This window comes from Scomber scombrus, chromosome 7 (genome assembly GCF_963691925.1).
Source record: "Scomber scombrus chromosome 7, fScoSco1.1, whole genome shotgun sequence".
NCBI lineage: Eukaryota > Metazoa > Chordata > Actinopteri > Scombriformes > Scombridae > Scomber > Scomber scombrus.
Window position 1 is genome coordinate 15,775,600 of NC_084976.1, and position 22,880 is coordinate 15,798,479.

Sequence of the window (22,880 nt, forward strand, 5' to 3'; positions counted from 1 at the left end):
CTCACTCAGCAGCGATGACAAATGAAAATGAATTGTAGAGTGGGAAATAGCCCGTGTCCAAAGGTTTATATTGGGCATTGCATAGAGAGAGCGGGCGATGCAAAGGCTACAGCCCCTTCGGCAAATACGTGTATTATTCATAGCCTATAAACAGCACATGTATGTTTACAATACACGTTAAACGCATACTTTGTTGTGACTGCATATATGTCTGCCGATTATCCTCATTCAAGCTATACACGTGGCCACTTTCTAGTGTTTCATAGGCTACCAACATTTTAGTTTTGCACAAGAGGAATGCTTCAAAATCTGCATGAATTTGATAGTTCTATTCAAGCATACGTGACAGTGAAACATATGGGCAACTTTTACGCGTATAGACAAACAAACCTGCGCGCAATCAAACATTTTTTGACGTAATGATGTTTTCAACTGAGTCTAGAGGGCATACCTTGATGTCCCTGAAAATTCTGATCCAAACAAACACATAGCAACCACAAGACAGATAACCAAACCTATCTTTAAAGGCTATTGTCTTTTTTGTCCCCGGGTGCCAAACTGGACTGATGCCTGACAAAAGTGCATGACTCACATTACTCCGCCACTTGTGGATTAGATTAGTCTATATATAGCCAGAGGAGCTATATTGAACACAACTGACAGACGAGGAATTAATTCCTACCATGGACTCAATGGTAAAAACGTTTAAAAATAGATTATATGAATGAAAATAGCTTCCAGAAAAAGGGGCATGTGTGGTACATGTCCAAAGTTTCTCGACAGAACTTGCATTAAACGCGTGTTGTGCCACAAGAAATAAGCCTTACATCCATAGCAAAGTCAGTCTTGTTGCCTTCTGGTAGAAAAAGGTGATCTTCGTCTTTGAAAGGTTTCAGACGTCTCCACAGAGGTTAAGGTTAGGGTTAAGGTGAGGGTTATGTTTAAAAACGAACTTACAGGTAAAAAAAAAAGGCAGGTTAAGCACCTTCGCTTGGAATCGGATATAATTCCTTTCTTTTTTTCTTCCTTGTAGTTTGGTTATTAATAATAACAGTCTTCAGGCAGTTAGAAGTAGCTCTGCTGATCTACAAAGAGAAGGAACCAGTGTTTAAGATATGAAACTCTTTTAAAATTGCCCCAAACGAATCGATGCAAATTTCCCCTCTCAGTATTTTTCCTTTCCCATACAGCCAAAGGTCCACTTTATAAACTCATTGACTCATATAGCCTACGTTGAGGCGTAGGCTATCTGTCATTTTGTGCCAGTGGTCAGAATGGATAGAGATGGATCCCCACGTCAGCTTGTACGTCTAAGGATTTCTGCTCCACCAATCTGCCTCAAAGTGACTGGAGCGCAGCGCCGCGGAGGAACTATGCGAGGATTATTGTAGGACGTTTCCAACAGCAGAATATGGATTTTGATGAGCGGGTCCCTGGGTCTAATATGTATTTACCGAGCTGCACTTACTACGTGTCCGGAGCAGACTTCACGGGTCTCCCTCATTATTTAACCCAGAGCCAGTCCTCTTGCCCTATGGCATACTCCTACCAGTCCTCAGCTCTGCCACAGGTCCCGTCCGTGAGAGATGTGGCTTTCAGAGACTATGGCATTGATACTCCCAGTAAATGGCACCACAGCAGGGGGAGCCTATCTCACTGCTACACTGAGGACATCGTGCACAGGGACAGCTGGACGAGCTCGACCTCACGGGGGGGAGATATCTTGGTGAAAAGTGGCTCCGGCGCCAGTCACTCAAGCTCGAACCCGACGCCCGGCTTCTATGGCAGCGTTGGCAGGAACGGCGTCCTGCCTCAGGCGTTTGACCAGTTTTTCGACACTGCCTACGGGAACGCAGAGAACAGCACAACACCGACAAGCACACAGGCAGCAGACACGGACAGACACGCCGCCAAAACAAGCCCCGCTCCGGCTCACCCTGGCTCGGACACGGCGGAGAGCTGCAGCCCCAAATCGTCCCCTGGCCACAGCGAGGAGAAGCAGCGCAAAAGCAGCAGTGAGTAGCGCCGCTTAATGCAAGAAGGAGCAAAATCTAACGCGTTCCTCTTAAAGCTTTTTATATGCTGTTTTATAAGCACGTAAGGTTTATGGAGGGCCTGCAGATTTACCCTATAACAAAACTATGTTATAAACGACAAGATCACGTGCTTGGGATTGAAATTGGCCGTGAAGAATTTGGCGTTTAATTTGTAGTTCACACAAGATCTCCACTTTTCCCCTCAGATGTGAGTTTAAATAGGCATAGACTGTTTAGTCCGTAAACTACATTTATATACTGGATGATAATGAACACAATGAAAAATAATAATGTAAATATTTAAAATACAGCCTATAAATACACACACACATCTCCTGCTTTGTCCATGTATTTCTGACATGTTAGATAATCATATTTATGTTTATGATGTATATAAATTTACTTTACAATTTGATTTATTCTGTGTTGACAAAATTAGGCAACTGGGGCACTTTAACTTTGGACAAGACTTTAGGTTTAAGATATGCTCTTTTATTTAAAGGTAAATATTGACAAATTCGCCGGATTTGCGAAGATTTAATTCAACAATTTCCATGAAGGAACATGCCTCACTAACACTGAAATAACTGCTCTTTACGCACAGTGAAATCAAGACCGGACAGTATAAGCATATCAGATACTTGATCCTCCTGACTGTTTGGTTTAAGCATGCCCTCACTCATGAAAACCAGCAAGTGTGGTTTCACTGATTTCAGTGAGTTTTCATAACTTCCGACATGCAATCCTTCATGCCCAACATGTGCCACTATCAAGTGCAGTCTCTGTTTACAATTCTCGGTCTCGTAGGCCTGCAAGAAGGGAGACACTTGAACTCTTGGATACTTGTAGACCACCACTGCTGTCTCAAAGCAAGAAATAGATGCATGATTTCATGTTGCCATATCTGATGAGTTGACCTTTGCCTTTTTCTTTTTCTTTTTCTTTTTTGTTGTTGTATTTCAGGTGGCCAAAGGACGCGCAAGAAGAGATGTCCATATTCAAAGTATCAGATCAGGGAACTGGAGAGGGAATTCTTTTTCAGCGTTTACATCAACAAAGAGAAGCGTCTGCAACTTTCACGGATGCTCAACCTGACAGATCGCCAGGTCAAAATCTGGTTTCAAAACAGGAGGATGAAGGAGAAGAAACTGAACAGAGACCGTTTACAGTACTACACGACGAACCCCCTGCTATAAAACTGAACAAAGACTGTGACTGCATGGCATGCAGCCATGTACCCCCCCATCTAGACAATACCCACATCTCACCTGGACAGATGGCGATTTTTAAAATTGTGCCAGACTCCATAGAGAATTCTACTATTTATACACTATTTTGTCATTAAACACTCTGGCTCTATTATTATTATTATTATTATTATTATTATTATTATTATTATTATTATTATTATTATTATTATTATTATTATTATTATTATTATTATTATTATTATTATTGATAAGATTATTAGGCCTATTTTTTGCTTGTCCAAACCAAGCAAGTTTTCCAAATTTTAAAGTTACATGGTTGCGTGTATAGTGTGTTTACACGGAAAACCATTTAAACCTAAATTCTCCTCATGTTATTTGTGTCATTAATAATAAAATAATTGCTGTACTCACACAGATTACTGTACTGCATTTACCCCCCCCCCCCCCCCCCCCCCTCCAAATTACGTACGCACACGCAACTAATGTAACCAGAAATATTCAGAGCAAACTACTGTTCGTATATTCTTCCCTTTTTAGTCTCTTAATCCTTTAATTTTATTGTATAAATACAAACCAATGACTGGAAATCATTTGATGCGTTTTGGGATTACTAACAGGTCTCGTCTGACATTGTTTGACGGCGATTAACTCTTCCAAAATTCCTGGTCAACCTTGCACATAGTTAGAGGATGAGTTGAGTATAACTTGATACCAGTTCATTCGTGTAATGCATTTTTAGTCGGTTATTCAGTGATATTTAACATCTGCGCTTGACCTCTTAGTATAAGCGCTCTGAGCTTTTGCCCGTAAAGTTGGATTATTCATGAAGTTTATCTAAAGGGCAAACTGGTGATAAAAATGAGTAAAAACCTTCAAATGAAACATAATCCCATATTTTGTTTTATATGCCAGCACGTGGATCGTATCAGATGCATGATGTCTGATGCTTTTTTTTATTACCTCATGGCTAAGAAATAGGATATGCTGCAGTTATAATTTGATATCCATTACAAAGGCTTCATTCCTTTCTGGGGCAATGTGGAAAGGCTGATTTCTGACCTAACATGCCTGTTAGGCTTACTGAAACAATCTTGACACTTGTTTGAATGCATATCTGACACACCGCCTCTCTCCAAAGAAGGCGGTGTAAGGCTATGTTCGCTTTATCCACTAAAAATCATCCAACAGCAGTGATAGTTTGTTGGAATAAAGAGGTCGACAAAGTCCAGATCACTGCTCCAATTATCTCTAGCTATTTGATCACTGATGCAGACTGTTGGTTTCATCCCAACAGTCTGCATCAGTTTGATACTAAATAATCAGGGAGTGAATTTAGGACAAGACGATTTATGTCCACTTGAAAAGGAGGGCAAATTGAAGGCCGTGCACATAAAAAGATGGGTAGAAATTGGGTTCAGGTGGCTTTATCCACCACCAGGCCTCTGAAAACAGCTTGAATGGCCTACCATAAGCTAATAAGGGCCCTGATGCCCTTCCTTACACCGTGCATCCTGTGAGGCTCCCAGGAATTCCGCTTTGATTGCTGCACATCCTCCCAGTTGCTCCAGTAACTTGGCCATAAAACGCAGATTCGTCTGGAGCATTTGGAGTGTAGTGCAATAAAGCGTCTGAGACCAAGGTTATTAACTGTGACTAAGGGGCTGAAAAACAACGGCTGGGAGCAGTGAAAGCTTGTGTTCACGGACCTTTCCGGCGTCATTTGTTTCAGCATCTTACCGGGGTAGGAATATTCTGCATTTGCTGGTGTGTTGCGTTGCAGAGTTTGTAGGTCTGCCGTTCTTCGCCCACTAGGTGGCGCTCCTCAGATCAATGTCATTGCCGTGAATTGAGATATAAAAGAAGTTTGACTCACCGCTCAGATGCTTTAAGATGTGTCACCACCTCAGGATTTCATTGTTAAGGTAGGCGCAGAAACATTACAGTGTGCATTTTATGGCTGGGTTCTTGATGTGATTTAAGAAAGTATGTCTGGTTCAACTCCATCTGAAAAACACCACGAAGAAGCAGTTTTTCATTGTAGGTGCAGATGTTATTATGTAAGTATTACTGACAAATGTGCAGAAGTAAATAGTGCAAGAAAAGATCTTTGAACATCAGATTTAATGCTGGTTCTCAGGTTGCAATTTTACAAAAGTTATAGGCTTGGAGTGCACATTAAAAGAATAGGGCCTATATTACAAGCATTTTGTGGCCCACTAACTTTTATAATCTCTACACAGTTTAAAATGTACAACACACTTCATTTTATGAACACTGTGTTAATTTATGATGTTTAATTGTTGTGTTTACATTGCTGTTTAAATTGGAGGACTGGGGAGGGAAATATGGACGAAAAAAAATCACAAAACAAAAACAAACTTGTTCTCCTTCAGATCACTTGGTCACTTTATATTTTGATGTAGGTTGCTACATCCGTGTGTGTGTGTGTGTGTGTGTGTGTGTGTGTGTGTGTGTGTGTGTGTGTGTGTGTGTGTGTGTGTGTGTGTGTGTGTGTGTGTGTGTGTTGTTGTGACTGCATAAGAGACCTTTTGACACAAACAACCACAATGGGATTTTCAATAATTACTTAACGTTTATTTTAAAAATAATTAAATGAATAAGAAGAACGTCTCTATAAAACGTATAATAATATATAACACTAAAACTTAATGGGAATAATAATATAAGAACAGCTAACCCACAGCGCGCATCGGATGAAATAATCCAATAATCCAACAGGGTTAATGATTATTATCATTCATTCAGCTACACTGCTGCAGCTTTGACGCCATATTAAAGGGCGTTACATAAACTGCAGCTCTGATTTCTGGACTTTAGGAAAATGGAGGCACCCGGCTGTTTGTACTCCAGGGTAATTTGGAGACTTTTTGTTAGGCTGGCCTATAGGCCTGTGCGCTTAACTGCTGGCCCTATTAACGATCGTTTCAGGAAGCTATCTTTGACTTTTTTCGGACTTTTAAAAGAAATGTGAGATATTGTGGAGGTGAAGGCGAAAAATGTGTGTTTACTTATTGTTGCCTCGATCACGAGAACCAAAATATCCACATTTCCTTTAATGACAGGGGAGAATTGTGGGCTTTCACGAAATGATGGATCCAGATCAGATTGCTGGTCTTGATTATTATCAATTAGGACTAAATAGCTATTATAGATCATCATCAACCCTCCTTGAGATGATATGATATTATCGTATGTGATGTAGCCGAAAAGCAACGCTAACAAATTGTAGTTTCGTATGATGTTGTATTGTATTTACTAATATTTTCTGTCCAGTCGTTTTTCTATATATTTTTTCCATCCCACCTCTAAGGACCTATATCATCTCTAACTACTTTATATGAAGAGAAAACAGTGAAGGTTTTGGATCGTAGAAAATACGGAACGAAATTCTGAAAACTGAGTATTTTATTCGTAAAATGGCTGGTAAGATGGTAAGACGGTTTATTGAATTTAATAGAATGGACTTTATTTGTATAGGCCTTTTCTTAAGATAGGTGTGTGTGTGTGTGTGTGTGTGTGAGAGAGAGAGAGAGAGAGAGAAGAAGAAGAGAGAGAGAGAGAGAGAGAGAGAGAGAGAGAGAGAGAGAGAGAGAGAGAGAGAGAGAGAGAGAGAGAGTGAGTGAATCAGATAATAAAGGTATTTTAATCTATCCAATGAAAAAGAAGCAAGGGAACAAACAAACAAATAAACCAAATCCCATCCTGTCACTGGTAGGTGTCCATTAAGGTGTCCATGTTACTCCAGGCATTTTTTAAAAATGCTTTTACAACTTTGGCACATCAGTTCAGTGGAGCCTACGTGTCACCTTTTATAAATGCTCATCAGTGCCTGTGCAGTAAAAAGGTGTCCTGACTCAATCGTGACATTTTCACCCAATATTCACACCACTATCAGATAAGCTTGAGGGTCTCCGAGTAGTGACTTTGTAAAGGTCTGAGCAGCGTACTGTTGCAAAGTGAAACGTACTGCTGCTGCTGCTGCTGCTGCTGGAGAGTCCATGAGGAGGAATTTTAAAAACAATAGAAGCAATAGAAATAACCAGAGCAGCACAAACAGGGTCCCTTGACCAAAGAGTCACACAGGATCTTTTTGGATCTTTGATGCACCCTGAGCTTCTCAGAGGCACCTCTAGAACCCTTCATTTTTACAGTGCTGTAAAACTGGCCATAAAGCTATGCATTGTACATAATTGTTAGGGACAGCTTTCAACTACTAAGTTGTCAAATGAGGGGTTGTTGTTAAATTTACTTAGGCAGCTCTGGGCTTATAGGTGGTGACTGAGGCTCAAAATCCCAGATTCAAGGGAGATTTAAAGATTTTGCTTATACCTTCGGATGCACGACGTTCCCCCTACAGTTTTCTTTACTTAGCTTAAAACAAAATATATGACACAGTGGAGCAGCCTGGTCGGACTGGGAGGAGTCTGTAGTCGCCTGGTGTTTTAATTGGCTGCAGGCTACAGTGAGAAGCGTAAGTATCCGTAATTATTCAGCAATGTTTTGCACAAGAAATGTCAGCCAGAAAGGGCTATCTTCATCCTCCGTCAAATTATACCACAACGATGACATGCCCCAACAACCAAGCTGGAAATTCATTTTTCGTGGACTCTTTAATCAACGTGAGAACCGAAAGTGGTTCATATTACCCAAGTAACGGCGTGTATTTGCCACCGGCGGCGGAATATTCATATGGACTCTCGGGTGGCTCGTGTTTCCCGGGGATCGGTAAGCGCAGCGAGCCAAGCACCCAAAGTGTGATCCCGTCTTCTGCGCCGTATGCTCAAGGGATGGAAACGTGGCTGGAAACGTCGAGATCATGCCGGGTGGATCAACCGAGCGGCCAACATATGGCTCAGTGTTCCTTCTCATCGGGTATAAAAGAGGAGAGCGCGTATTGCCTTTATGAGTCTGACAAATGTCCTAAAGGAGCAACAGTAGATGACATTTCCTACTCGGCTGCATCATGCCCGGTTACCGGCAACACCGTGCCAGTCCCCGGCTACTTCCGCCTGTCTCAGACATACACGTCCTCCAGGCTTTACCACGATGTCCAGCCAAACGTGAATCACTTTGCTCTGCAACGGTCTTCCCGTTTGGACACCCAGCCCTCTCAGCCACCGGCTGCCTCTGCAGAGCCGGAGCGGAGGGAGAGCCACGAGGAGGCGCCTGTCCCTGCGCCCTGCGTCCCGACTAGAGAGGAGGACAGCCGCCTCTCCTCGGAGGGCTCGTCCTCCCCTGAGCCCGCTGAGACATGCAGTGCTGATTGTCCAGAAAAGCCCGTAAAAGGTGAAGAGCCGTGCATTGTAGAAATATGTTGCAAAAAAAAAAAAGAAAACTAGTTTTTAGGTTTTCCATTCTTTTTCCCCCCCAACCAATGATTTCTAACCACAGAGGAGTATATGTGCGCTGATTCGCTATTGCTGGATTAATATTTAGGTTAACAGCCAGCCACTCACAGGTGTGAGTTTATCGGGTATTTACCGGTTTGTCAGGCACGAGGCGAAATAGGTGACTTTAACCAATCAGAGCCGAAGATCAGAGCCATTGTCCTTTATAGCAGTTTAAAAAAAAAAAAAAGATAGCTATTAGGCTGCTATAGCTACTGCAAAGCTATTTTAAAACGGACCTCGTGGATTGACTTTTCTTTTTTTTTCTCTTTTTTCTTTTTTACAAGCAACGATATAAGTTTTTATGATTAAAAATATAGGAATTCTTCACGTGTGTTTTAAATATTATGAGGCTTGTATTACTCTGTTATGACAAGGAAAAGCAAGGCCAATACAATCTAGTCCATTTTGTCCTGTCCTGGACTCTGATGTCAGTTGCCCCCTCATCAAAGGCGCAGGCCTTGCAATAATTTCAGCAGACTGTGCAGGCTATGTTTTATGTCTTAATAAAGGTGCAGTGGGCTACAGACTCCTGTGGTTAAAGCTGCTTAATGGGGTAAATGGCACTTTCTGGTAAAATGCTGAATTGCAAGTATATGGGTATTCACGGAAATATTAGTTTGTGCGTAAAACTGGAGTAAAAATCTATCACAACACGGAAATAATTCATTGGTGGTGTAGTAGTAACAATAACATGTATATTTAAACCAAACACTATCTTCAGTAGCTTGCAGTAAAATAGGATTTTATTTGTGTGACAATGTAAGGTTTTGGTTACTATTTTAGCTTTGGAATCTTATTGGTTTTTAATTTCTAACAGAGATTTGATGCTTCCCTCCAGGTATGATGGTGTTTCGTCACACCTGTTGCCTAACATCCTGTATCACTGTCATTGCAGGAGATGGGAAAATGGAAAGTACAGCTAACTGGCTCACAGCAAAGAGTGGCCGAAAGAAGCGCTGTCCCTACACCAAGCACCAGACTCTGGAGCTGGAGAAGGAATTTCTCTTCAACATGTACTTGACTAGAGAGCGTCGCCTGGAGATCAGCCGCAGTGTGCACCTCACTGACAGGCAAGTCAAAATCTGGTTCCAAAACAGGAGGATGAAACTGAAAAAAATGAGCCGGGAGAATAGGATCCGAGAGCTCTCCAGCAACTTCAGTTTCTCGTGAGACTGTTTGGGTCTTTGGCGCCCTCCTCCATCCATGGCAAGGGCGCCTGTGCAGAGCCCCCCCACCACCCACCCAACTGTGAGAATGTCCATGGAAAAACAGGACCCTACTGCTAACTTATTGATTGTTGTTCTTTGGAAAATGTTATTTTCACGTCTGTTTGATTTTGTCGTGGATGTGTATTTATAAATGGCTACATTTGTAACGTTAATCGGTTGTGTTTTAAATGTTCAGAATGTGACCACAATGTTTCAGAGCTTCAGGCTTGTACATATTGTATATTCAACCTGAGTGAACCATTGGAATTTGCATGCTGGACCAACCCTTGGGATATTTGTGTTACAGTTACACTTAAGCCTTTATGTGACGGCTAAAGAGCCCAAGAGATTTGATGAATATTTGCACATTTTGCTGGTCAAATTAATAAAGCCATCACTGCAACTGCAGACTTCTTATTTCATTCAGAAAACTTTTGTGTGAAAGCTGGCACAGGTAGCGCATGCTGCTAATGCCTTTACATTTTGGACTTGGTCCGCTGTATGCACAGCAAATATTATTACAGTAGAAGGTGATGCTCTTCATAGTTTAGAGTTTAACAGGCCTGTAATAGATGTCTGGCGGCTGTGCACACTTCGCTGCTTTTTGTCCTTGACACCTGACTTAAATGTAAAACACTGAATGACTGGAAGAGCAGTGATTTTTCAGTATTAATACAATATTTTTAATTAGTTTTAATTATGACTAAGTGGATTCTTGTTGCAAAAAAGAGAAAAAATACTAGTTAGTATTTAAATTGGTAGAATGCCTAATTTAAACGTCGAATAATGACGCATCTGGACTAAAAGATGTCCAAAATGTTGCAAAAAGCTGTGAGTATTGCAACGCATTGATGCCCATCATTAGACTCTTTGTGTTTTTCATTTATAACGACACCATGAATTAAATACGTGTTGTGCTGTTGCGGATTTCTGGAACTGTCACAGGCAGACTTGTTATATTTTCATACATTTAAATCACCAAAAAACTAGTTATAGCAGAAATTCCTCGAGAGGAGAGCGGGCTGTTGAGTGGTTTAGGTAGTCTCATGTTGTTGGGCTAAATTATCTCTCCCACAACACGAAACTGCCTTGATTACCTCAGTAAAACTCGTCGCAACGTGAAAAGTGAATCACTATTATATACTAATTGAATGCGTAGTCTGCATTTGGCGCAGTCTGCTTCAAACGTAGAAGTGCAATAATGTGTATGTTTATGCGTAAAAATGTTTGTGCGTAAAAAAGAACCCTCGATATTAATTTTAATCTTTCTGAGTGTCTTTTTAGAAAAGTATTAGGCTACATAATTTATGGAGCTGGACATCATTTTATCTATTTTTACATAGATACATACATTTGTATCCAGCATGTTTATAATTTAAGACTGCCTCTGCAAATGATTTTACGCAACAATACGTGCTCTAAACAGCAGGAAGTAACGATCCAGGCTGGGAAATGTGAAAGGATTAAATGTCCAGGAGAGGAGAAAGGGACAGACAAGGCCTCGGTTATGATCATTGCAGTCTGCCAGTTGCCTTGCCGTAGGAAATGCCGGATGCGTCTGCTTGAGCCAGAGAATGGATACAAAGGCTGAGCTTTATTGGTGATATTTAGCTTAGACAGCCAGGTTGTAACCTTAAGAAAAACAACCCAATTGCCCGTGATAAAAAGGACTGTGATATAGCACCCAAATAACCTCACCCCACTTTCCGTTTTAGATTGCTTTCAAAGTAGACCTACAACCCTGCACACACAGCAACGTGCATCTTGGAAACTGTCCCTTAATGTGTTTTGATATTGTAAACTCAAACGATCCTTTTAACACACAATTCATTCTTTTATCTTATTTAATTAAAAAAAATAGACAATGTTTTATACACCAGCTAGTAACAAGAACCAGATTTTTCGCCCAAAGTAGAAGTTTAATAGATGGACGTCGTTAAATCATTACACGCTTGTTTTTTTATTATGGAGAATAAATAATCCCCCAGTTTATATGAATGTACACATTTTTAAGGGAAGATATTTGGGGATTTTATAAATGGAGGCTTTAAAGTAGCATCACTTCTCTGCCCTCTCTATCACAAGATCACACTAACAGAAGATCTCTTGACAAAAATCATAACGTTTATTGCTTATAAAACGAAATATTTCCCAATAAAGGCGCGGGGATTTGCTATTAAAATATGGTGGGGAAAATGGTGGCCATTTAGTTGAGCAGCAGGCTGATTTATTATTTATTGTTCTGTCCCACGGTCACGTGTTTGGGGCGCCCTATCCAGTCTTGGACAAGGTTCAACTTGCTGGACGTATTGGAGCTCCTTGCTGGCGCAGGAAAGCAGAACATTATCATGCAATGAATCTGTTTTTTCTCCACACTTCAGGACTGTAAACGCGTTTTTTTTTCTTTTTGCATTTTTGCCATGTCGACGTTGGGAACAAGTTATTATGTCGACTCGCGTGTTCTTCCCGAGCAGGCAGATATGGCACCGAGGTACTCGTCAGCTGCAGGGGTGGAGCAGGCGATGCTCACCGAATATGGCGGACAGGAGTCTTTCCCTTTGCAGTCGAAATCTTCTATTTTTGGTGGATCTTGGAGTCCCATCTCGGCCCACCCTCCAAACACAGCCGCTCCGACCTATATACATCACCATTACACAGGCGGTGACAGCGATGGCATGTTTACGCGCTCCTGGGCGTTGGACCCGGTCTCTGCGTCTCTGTGTTTGACGGGATTACCATCGACAGCCATGCATTATGAGATAAAACCCGAGCCTCTGATAGGGAGTGGTGAATGTACAACTTTGGAGACGCACACACTGCTTTTGTCTGACATTGAAAACGGAGCCTCCCTTGCAGAGAATCCCAGCGAAACCACATCCACGTCTAAACCCACTGACGAGAGTCCGTCAGCTGAGGAAAAGAGGGAGATAGATGCAAGTAAGCAAAGCGCTGTTTTTATTCTATTGTGGTCACTATATGGCTTCATTTGGATTAGAATAACGTTTTGAGGATGTGGAGGAATTGTTTTGGATGCCAGAGGTCTGATTTAGGCAATATTGGGCATAAAGGTATTTGTTTAGGCTCTAAGTGAAGTCTTAATAATATGGCCTTTTGTAAAGATAAGATGACTGACATACTAATATGTATAATTTTATCATCATTTTTAACAGGGTTTGTTATGGATTTTGTAAATCTCAGTCCTGTAATTATTGTACTTTTCAACAGAATTCAGAAAAAGCATTACAAATGTAATTTCTTTAAAAATATATGATCTCGCCAGAGTTGCCATGTCCTTGCCAAACTCTAAAACACAAGAAAAAAAGACTAGTGTTAGTTTCAGTCTGATTCTGAGAGCATTAACTCTCTTGTCTCATGATTTTGACCCCCCCTGTCTCCAGATGACCCTTCATCCAACTGGCTTCACGCAAAGCCCACCAGAAAAAAGCGTTGTCCGTACACAAAGCATCAGATCCTCGAACTGGAAAAGGAGTTTCTGTTTAACATGTACCTCCCCCGGGATCGTAGATACGAAGTAGCGAGAGTCCTGAGTTTGACCGAGAGACAGGTGAAAATCTGGTTTCAGAACCGCAGGATGAAGATGAAGAAAGACAACAAAGACCGGCGGAGAGACAGTTAACTGGTGTTAGACTGACGCTGGATTAGAGCCTGAGGAAGGGGGAGAAAGTGGGTGGGGGGGCCTGTCCGTAATATTCTTGACTTGTTACACATGTTGTTGTATAGTTTGTGTTGTTAAAATAATGCTGGATGTTTTTTCTTATAATATCCTGCGGTTCATGTTTATGAGAGGATGTCTTGTCAGAATTTAGATGTGTTGTGTTTGACGTACAAAGATATTGAACTGTAGGCCATTTGTTCTCTGCATGAAATGGTCAGTGACTACCTGAATGTCTTTCAGCTACCTATTTGCAATATTTAAGTTATTGTTTGTTTTAGTAATTTAGATGTTTTTAACCGTTTGGTTTTGATGCCATTTGTGAAAACACTGTGCACACTTAAAATACCTCGTCGTTACTGGTTCCATCCAAAATAAAAGTAGTTTGTACAGCACGTAAGAAAAATTATCATGTCTCATTGTTGTGATTATCATGACTTAATATCACAATTTAAAGCGTATTTCTAACATATTTTAACAAAATATAAGACACAATATATTCCATTAATTAAATAGTACAACTTGATTTAATTTACTGCGTTGTTCACCCAAAACATTTTCTAAATATTAACATAATCTAAAATTGTAATTATATCAATAAACATGGATTGCAGTGCAAGCCTTTTTGTATTACAGGAAAAAGATTTTTACTACGTCCTCTGGTTTGTAACCACTGAGATTTATGGTGCAAAACAACCCAAACAAGCCACAAAAAACTTCACAAGGCCTGTCTAGATTTTTTCCTCCCTCCCTCCCTCTCTCTCTCTCTCTCTCTCTCTCTCTCTCTCTCTCTCTCTCTCTCTTCTCTCTCTCTCTCTCTCTCTCTCTCTCTCACTCTCTCTCTCTCTCTCTCTCTCTCTCTCTCTCTCTCTCTCTCTCTCTCTCTCTCTCTCTCTCTCTCTCTCTCTCTCTCTCTTAAAGAGGCCTTTTAAAAATATTACAATGATGTAATTGTACAAATTAGAGAAGAATCTTTATTTGATTAAAACGTGAATGCTGACTTTTTAAAACTTTTATAGGCTCAACCAAATACTGAATATAAAGGGGGAAATGCTCACAATTACTTGGATTATGCTCGTTATCTTGATTTAAAAAAGCATTCCCAGAAATGCAATAAAATTAAATTACAAACCAACAACACACAGCTATGTAAAAAAAAAAAAAAGAGAAAAAAAAGAATAAATAATTAAAATAGGAAGTCATACACATGTTTTTGTCATTGCATGTGCTTATTTTGCTCTTTGTTGTTGTCTGATTCCCAGCATGTGCATGTGTAGCTCTTTGTAGGACAGTCTGGGCCTTTGAACGCCCTGCAAACTAGATTAGATGCCCCTCTGCAATAAACTGCAATCACAGCCTCAACTGTTTATAAGGTGCGAAAACAGCAAAGCATGCAGAGGCTCTGCGACAGCAGTAAAGCGGCATTTCCACTAAGGCTTGGGCAAACAGTCAAAAATGTAGTAATGGTGCTGTAAGATAGGCCTCGAGCACTGGGTCAACACACACACACACACACACACACACACACACACACACACACACACACACACACACACACACACACACACACACACACACACACACACACACACACACACTCTCTCTCTCTCTCTCTCTCTCTCTCTCTCTCCAGATTTCGCACACAGAGTTATCAAATAGCATAAACATATAAACATATGCCACTGTATTTGGTGATTGACGTGAATTAAAAAAAGAAAGAAAAATACACATTTGGAAAACTAAGAAAAAACAACAAACGAAAAACCTAAACAAATGGCTTAAAACAATTAGTGGAGCATTCCGGTCAGTTTGGATGGTGGTGTCGGTGCTCTGTGCTGAGCTGAGTGCTGCTGTACTCTGACCACCAGCAGGTGGAGGCAGCGACTCATCTGAGGATCAATGAACAAGCTGGATGATGCGTTCACAGTACACCAGGACTACTCCCCGTTTATTACAGACCTCCCTCAGTCGTGTCATTTTCATCGTAAAAAAACATCTAATCCTGCTACGTGTTGTGTTACAGACTATGGTCAGCCATGAGGTATAACATTGTTTATCTTATGATTTACACCACCTTGTGCCCCTGAATAGTTTAGAAGAATCTCTGTTACTTTATTATTTTTTCATACATGGCTGCAGATGTCTGCATGTTCCAATGCATACTCACACAACACAACAGACTGTAATAATAAACTGACACAAATATAATTTCATTTATGTGAAATCAATCCACTGTCACTATGTGAGCACTTACAGGCATGCACACATACAGATCACACAGTGCATAGAACTAATGTCAACACCATCTTTTTTTCTGGACTGGATTTCAACTGAGTGATGAACTTGAGGTCCTAAAAAGTTAGAGATACCCCAAACCGTCCCTACCTTGCTGCTCACCTCATCCTGTTTTCCCCCTCCGTCAACCCCCAAATGTCATCCACATGCAGCTCATTACTCTTATTCCTTTTTGGGATGTTAGTAAAATTTGCACTTCCCACTTTTCAAAACAGTAATGTGATGCCAGACACATCTTTTGTCAGGCACTTTTATTGAGGGCATTTCCTGTCTAATGGCCATGAATGTTGGGACAGATATCTTCTGTGTGAACAGGCCATGCTGCACAAAAACAGAAAGTTGCTTGGATGTTGTTTGCGGTGACCTGTCACGACCCCTATACATCAAATCTCATGACACCACCGGTGAGAGAGGCTGCAACTGGGGGAGAAGTTCAGGGGAGTAAAGTCATGAGCACATGGGGTCTATTCACTGCCTTCCACACTGCAAATAGTCTTGTCATACAATCCCAAAGTGGATGGAGACAAAGAAATTGCTTTTTTATGTGTATCTTATTTAATATGGCCCAACATTTGTAGGCTTTCATGAAAAACATGATCTCAGATACATCTCAGATAATGCATTTTTCAAGAGAAGTATAGCTCCTTGAGTTTGCTCTCTAGTGAGTTTCTTTTATCTTTGGAAACTTTCAGCCACACTCCCAGTGCATTTTCTCACATTGCAAGTCTGCTGCCATTTATTTGTTTCAAATTGTTTCCCAAACCATGTTCATATCCAATTTTGCCTTTGAAATCTCCTAAAGGGGAGAGTCAAAGAGGCAAAAAAGAAATAACATAAAGATAGATTGTCTCTCAAAAGAGGGGCTGTGTAGGTGGTGTCTTTTAAATGATTTGAACATACATTCATAGCATCAGCTATCAATATGAAGCTCTTATACACCAATTTCGTGTTTCCTTTTCTATGACCCAAGAAACATTTATATTATTAATTTGGCTTTGAGTTTCTGTGAGGCAAAAGAGGCCCAGAGTGGCCATATCCGCAAGTTGTCTAGTTTTCAAGATATTTGTGCGCATGTCGACGTGTAAAACTTGATTTGCAGGCCTGTAATGTTCCTGAAGTGTCTGTCAAGTCTTTCCATGAATCCAAGGGGCTCAATAAATAAAACTGTAATGTGAAAAATCCTTACGTGAACACTGCTTTTGTTTCCAGGACACACACACACACACACACACACACACACACACACACACACACACACACACACACACACACACACACACACACACACACACACACACACACACACACACACACACACACACACACACACACACACAGGCTCGAAGAGAAATCTGTTTTCCAGAAGGAGACTTGAATGAATCCCTATATTTTTTTTTTTTTCAATTTCCCCCCACATATGCAGAACATGATGTGATATATGATATGACGCAGTGTTAATGGCGGTAAAAACATGCAATAAACACTTTGATAAACACTTTCAATTATGTCCCCTAATACAATTTCAAAATATGCCGTACCTTGATTATGAAATATCTGTATACTATGTCATACACGTATACAATTCTTTATAATAAACGTGTAATTGTGACTTAATAAAACTACAGTGTAAACACAGAGAACAGATGCACACTCGGTCATTTTTCAATTGTTTATTTATTTGTATTACACACACCACAAATGACATGACACATTATAGACTAACGTAGTAAAATGAACACGGTAGTCAATGCATGTTCTACACAAAACAACACGTCAGTGGTCGCATTTGGCCTCCTTGCTTCCCAGATGTTGTTTGTGAACAGACGGGAAACGCGCCGCTCATGTTCACAGACAATCTCCTCTGTCAGCATTCGTTCAAAACAACCAGCAAAAAATGTGGCTTCATCTCCATAAAGCTCTGAACAAGGAGCAGAAATAAATATGTTTGTGGTAGTTCATGTTGCTGTAATATCAAATGGTCAATATGTTCAAGTGTTCAGATTCTGCACCATCAAATATTGTAGAGGTTTATTCATTTTTCAGAAGGCTCTTTGTTCTCTTTGTATCGCTGTTTTGCTTTAACACCTGAGTGAAAGGTAGGTTATTACTCTCCATATAAACGATTATTTATTTGCAAGTTGTAATGAGACGAAAAAGCAAATACGCGTGGTTATTAAAAAGCATAATTTGCAGAAATACCCACAAGTGCTTGAAAATGTGCCATACAAATGACTAAAAAAATCGGTTGAATTTAAAACAATCTTTATATGAAATTGTAAACTCTCATGATGATAGAACAACTGATATTATTATTATTTTCAGACTAGACAAGCATATTATTATATCTTAAGATCTGCCTCAAAATTCAGAGCACATTTTAAAAAATATACAATTATAAGTAGTCAAATATTTTAGACATCTGTGGAAAATCAGAATTATTTTAGAAACCAGCCAGGCCAGAGAAAGACTGAGTCCACAGGGTATCTACCAGAGGGAAAGGTAAATTGGAGTGAATGGGATTTCAGCTGAATGCCAACACCCACTCACCTCAGCAAACAATTGATCCTAAAGCTGCTCCGTTCGTTTCTCTATACGACTAACCAAGTCCATTCCTCTCTTCTTTCTTTTTCTGTGCCGGAGTAATCCTTTTTTGCAAACGAAAAAAAAGCCACAGTGTCGTTTTTATACTAATTTCTGATTTATCAAGCAAGTGTGGGAAAAAAAACCTCTGTGCGTAATGGCCGCGAGTCTTGCCATGCTTCTAAATCCATACATGTCTAAATTGAAAACTTCTCCTACAGCCTATACCAAGAGAGTGGTTGTCCTCTTCCTGGCCATATATGATCTAAGGGAGTGTTAGATGGTTTAAATGTGTTCTTAGGGCAAGGAGCTGTCAGACCTTTTGGCGAGAAAGATTGATCACACACAGGCTACCAGGGCTCTTTGTTTAGAGCCTAAGCAATAAACAGCCGTCAGATCCCCACCTTTCCTCTGCATCACACTACAGCGGTAAATTATCTCTACTCCACGCTATGTTATAACCAATAATGCTGACGTGTATGGATGATGGCTTGGGTCAATTATCCCTATAGGTGAAATAAAATAAATGAAATGGGATCTCGGATGGGGAGCAATAAACTGTAAAATTAAGACAAATACCCGTTAAATAACTCAACTGATTTCATCTATGGACACGAAATGTTGTTTTTCTATTAATATATTTCATATTATAACAGGTATAGATGTAATAAAGCTACCTATGAACACATGTCTTATTGAGCAGCTTGGATACTAAAGTGTGCCAAAATCGAATTGACGCCAAATCCCATTGAAATCTACAGTATTAAAAACGAATTTCTCTCTCCCCTTTTCTCTCTTTCTCCCTCTCCTGTCTCTCCTGTGTGGTGGTGTGTGTTGGGGGAGGGGTGGACATGTTGCTGGATGTCTGGTGCAGCTTTTCTCTCTTCAAGCGAACCTTCAAGAAAGTCTCAAGATTAATGCGTTGCAACTGATAACGACTGTGGGCGTCGTTGCATTAGGAAACACAAATGTGGCTGCTGGAATGATTTGTGTAGTACCATGTTACTACTAAATGCAGAACACACACACACACACACACACACACACACACACACACACACACACACACACACACACACACACACACACACACACACACACACACACACAGATGCTCGCTCACACACAGTCATGCACCACAAATGCGCGCACCAGTACGGTTACGTGAGCGCGCAAAGAAGGAAAGGCTTTTTTTTTTTCTTTTTTTTTTTTGGGGGTGAACAAAATGACCCAAAAATGTGTAAATAAAGCAACCCCTACCCCTGGAATGAGGCGTTACCACTCAGACTTTCTCGATCAATCACAGGGGACAGTGGCTTCTTTTGATAAAAACCCCAAATTGTCATTGGGCAGATGCAATCATGTGACAAGCAGCACGGTCTAATTCCAACCATGTCCTCATGAAAGCAATGGTTTATGGCATAGAGGTCTCCATACGACTATATCCAGTTAAGTAGTTTATGAAAATAAACTGCTCATTATTTTTTTATTGTTATTTCTGTCCCCCCTCTGAATTACCTTAAAATCATCGAGTTTTCAAGACAAGAAGGAGGAGATGAATTACGAATTTGGGCGAGAAAGTGGTTTTATCAACAGCCAGCCGTCGCTCGCTGAGTGTCTGACATCTCTCACTAACCCTGTCGGTGATGCATTTCAAAGTTCATCAATCAAGAGCTCGGCGCTTTCACTCTCGACACTGATTCCTCCTCCTTTTGAGCAGACCATCCCCAGCCTGAACCCGGGCGTCCACCCACGCAACAGCCACTCAAAGCAGGCTCTGAAAGGCTGCAGCCCGCTGCAGGCTGCATCCCTACCCCTGGAGTACCCGTGGATGAAGGAAAAGAAAAGCATCAAGAGAAATCAGACTGCTGCATCTGCTTCTTCTTCTACTGCTGCTGCTGCTGCGACAACGACTGACTCCTCACCACTCTACTTCTCCCCCCAAGGCAAGACATGATGATTAATAACCTCCACATAAAGGCTCCTCATTGTCTGAGGATCCCCCCTCTGCAAGGAGCTACATCCCGGGCCTTGTGCAACATGGGCGTCCCTTTAAGCCAGTATAGGATTTTGATTTAAGCATGCTTAATCTCATCAAGTAACGCACTGACTTGTGATGCAGTGTAAGAGTGTTAATGCTTGACAGTAATGGAGAGTGATAAGGGCCAACAGCTGGCATGTTCATTAATCTTCACCCTCCGTCCTGTCCTGTCCGCGCAGACCCATCATATTCTGCCTGGGGCCCATAAATCTTCCCAGACCCAGTGCTTGCTTGCCACAACTTTCACCCCATGGCGCATGTTTACCCTAAACACAACTGTACTGCTGTTTTTTTGGTCGCCTTTTTTCCAATGATTTAAAACAATCTTTGATTTATTTGTTTAGGTTCTCCAGAGACACCAGAGAGTGGTGCTGGCGGTGGAGGCGCATCCCGGAGGCTGAGGACGGCATACACCAACACCCAACTGTTGGAGCTAGAGAAGGAGTTTCATTTTAACAAATACCTCTGCAGACCGAGGCGAGTGGAAATAGCAGCTTTGTTGGATTTAACAGAGAAACAGGTGAAAGTGTGGTTTCAGAACAGGAGGATGAAGCACAAGAGGCAGACCCACTGCAAAGAGAACCGGGACAGTGAGGGGAAGTATGCGTGTCTGGACGACGGGCCGGAGGACGAGTTTGAGCAGGCGGTGGATGATAGCTTCTCCGGGACGCTCCTGGAGAGGGAGAGGTATTTCCACCAAAATACATTGACTTCACAGCCGTGTCAGAATGGGCACAATGGGGACAACCAAAGCCCGACTGGCATGTCTTTGAACAGCAATGAGAAAAATCTGAAACATTTTACACACCCGGCACCCACTGCTCCTATCTGCGTGTCAACAATAGGCCCGGACAATGATAATTCCCCGGGCCTGGAAGTCTCTTTGCAGGATTTCCAAGTTTTCTCCTCCTCCTCCTCTTTCTCACCAAGTTTGTCAGATTCCGCACAAAGTCCCCTGCCTCTGTCGTCCGAAACGTTTGACCTTTTCTCAGAAACACTCACAACAATCGACCTGCAAAACTTGAGCTACTGAAATATCTCAACATGTTTTAGTTTAATTCACACACTTGTGATCAGTCTTTGTACTTAGTTTTTAATCTCATAAATAAGGTAAGTTAAAGGAGAAAAAAACTACTATTTAGCCTGTATGGACCCCATTAGGCTGCAGAGAACAATTTATTTTTATATGAATTTCGACTATTACTGAGCAGAATATTTTTCATGAAATAAAACTTTACATTGATTGGAATCAGCTGCTCTGTTGTCTTATTTCATAATAAGAAAGTCTGGAGAGCGTACTGATTGCAACATAAAAATATGTTTTGGGACACTGACCATTAAGAAAAATAATGAATAATGAATGAAGCTGCACAGTCTTAGTATCTCAAGTTGGGAAATACTAGCTATTAATATAAAAGCCACAGGATAGCCTATTTAGAAAATGGACGCTGACATGTTCTTCTAGGATAAAAATGCAATTAGCTACCATCAATATTATCTAAAACTTCGCTGGAATAAAAATCTGAACGCATGCATTAAACGCAGCACAAATACATGAGATGTAAAATGAATATGTTGCTGACAAAGAACACCGTTAATTCATCAGAACAGAGGGGATTCCGGATATTCATTACGTCTTCGCGGTTAAACCCAGAAAAAGAAAATTCGCAGTGAGATTTGCCTGCAGGAGTCCAGGCCAAAAGCTATGACTTTTCTTGGCTCTCTAATTAAATTTTATTGCCTATAAAACTCCCAGCACTGAGGGTGCTGGTTTATAGCCTGATCCGCGATGTAATACAATCTCTTTGAATTAAGACTCGCGCCTTATTGCGCCATTGTGGTTTTCCAAACTTTTTATGATTTACAGTTTATTTTAGAATTAGTTCAAAGTAACCGACACAAGAGTTGTTGTTGTCCCCAAACACGCATCAATTAAAACCTAATTGGTTTATTCTGATAAAAAAAAAAAACATTACTCAAATGTAGTCAAATGTGATTTTAAAAAAAAGAATTCCTTTTTTTTTTTTTATAGTAACCGGCAACTGTGTAAAATTATATTAATTTGGGCCAAACTGAGTTTGCCCCTGCTCTTTATCGCATTTATTGCTCAAGGAATTTTTTCTCACGGACCAGCTGAAACTCGGCTGGAAGCGTTTGCCACAATATATTTTTCTACAATACTGTTAGGGAAAGGGTTTGATGAATAGCTACAGCCATGAGTTACAAGATTAACAGTCACACTGATCGATTATTCTGAACAAAGGTGTTAGGATTTATTTATAGGCTCTGTGATCATCGTGCTGCTCTCAGGACCTCGTGGTTTTTATCAGACCAGCATGGTAATAATAAAAAGTGAGGTGAGCTGGTGAACTGCCATTCCTACTGAGATACGTTATTAAGTGACGTTAACTGTGTGTCGTTTGAA

At 40.8% G+C, this 22,880-nt stretch overlaps 4 protein-coding genes across 4 annotated transcripts; all 4 read left to right on the forward strand.

The window, feature by feature from the left end:
- The first annotated feature begins 1,411 nt into the window (after nt 1-1,411).
- On the forward strand, nt 1,412-3,232 carry hoxa11b (homeobox A11b). Its single transcript, XM_062422741.1, has 2 exons — nt 1,412-2,015; nt 3,000-3,232. Exons 1-2 carry the CDS (start codon nt 1,412-1,414, stop codon nt 3,230-3,232), a joined length of 837 nt encoding a protein of 278 aa, XP_062278725.1.
- Nucleotides 3,233-7,815: 4,583 nt separating this feature from the next.
- On the forward strand, nt 7,816-9,839 carry hoxa10b (homeobox A10b). Its single transcript, XM_062422737.1, has 2 exons — nt 7,816-8,554; nt 9,554-9,839. The coding sequence occupies exons 1-2, from the start codon at nt 7,831-7,833 to the stop codon at nt 9,826-9,828; spliced, it is 999 nt and encodes a 332-aa protein (XP_062278721.1). The 5' UTR covers nt 7,816-7,830; the 3' UTR covers nt 9,829-9,839.
- Nucleotides 9,840-12,286: 2,447 nt separating this feature from the next.
- Nucleotides 12,287-13,531, forward strand: hoxa9b (homeobox A9b). Its single transcript, XM_062422764.1, has 2 exons — nt 12,287-12,803; nt 13,265-13,531. The coding sequence occupies exons 1-2, from the start codon at nt 12,287-12,289 to the stop codon at nt 13,501-13,503; spliced, it is 756 nt and encodes a 251-aa protein (XP_062278748.1). The 3' UTR covers nt 13,504-13,531.
- A 6,438-nt stretch (nt 13,532-19,969) lies between these two features.
- Nucleotides 19,970-21,488, forward strand: hoxa2b (homeobox A2b). Its single transcript, XM_062422221.1, has 2 exons — nt 19,970-20,360; nt 20,809-21,488. The coding sequence occupies exons 1-2, from the start codon at nt 19,970-19,972 to the stop codon at nt 21,486-21,488; spliced, it is 1,071 nt and encodes a 356-aa protein (XP_062278205.1).
- Nucleotides 21,489-22,880: the final 1,392 nt, after the last annotated feature.

What these genes read in the sequence shown, in the direction of transcription:
- hoxa11b (XM_062422741.1), top strand. Translation starts at nt 1,412, where the DNA reads ATGGATTTTGATGAGCGGGTCCCTGGGTCTAATATGTATTTACCGAGC. An exon ending in GAAGCAGCGCAAAAGCAGCA is followed by an intron (nt 2,016 to 2,999) that starts GTGAGTAGCGCC and finishes GTTGTATTTCAG; the next exon opens with GTGGCCAAAGGACGCGCAAG.
- hoxa10b (XM_062422737.1), top strand. Translation starts at nt 7,831, where the DNA reads ATGACATGCCCCAACAACCAAGCTGGAAATTCATTTTTCGTGGACTCT. An exon ending in TCCAGAAAAGCCCGTAAAAG is followed by an intron (nt 8,555 to 9,553) that starts GTGAAGAGCCGT and finishes CTGTCATTGCAG; the next exon opens with GAGATGGGAAAATGGAAAGT.
- hoxa9b (XM_062422764.1), top strand. Translation starts at nt 12,287, where the DNA reads ATGTCGACGTTGGGAACAAGTTATTATGTCGACTCGCGTGTTCTTCCC. An exon ending in AAAGAGGGAGATAGATGCAA is followed by an intron (nt 12,804 to 13,264) that starts GTAAGCAAAGCG and finishes CCCTGTCTCCAG; the next exon opens with ATGACCCTTCATCCAACTGG.
- hoxa2b (XM_062422221.1), top strand. Translation starts at nt 19,970, where the DNA reads ATGAATTACGAATTTGGGCGAGAAAGTGGTTTTATCAACAGCCAGCCG. An exon ending in ACTCTACTTCTCCCCCCAAG is followed by an intron (nt 20,361 to 20,808) that starts GCAAGACATGAT and finishes TAGGTTCTCCAG; the next exon opens with AGACACCAGAGAGTGGTGCT.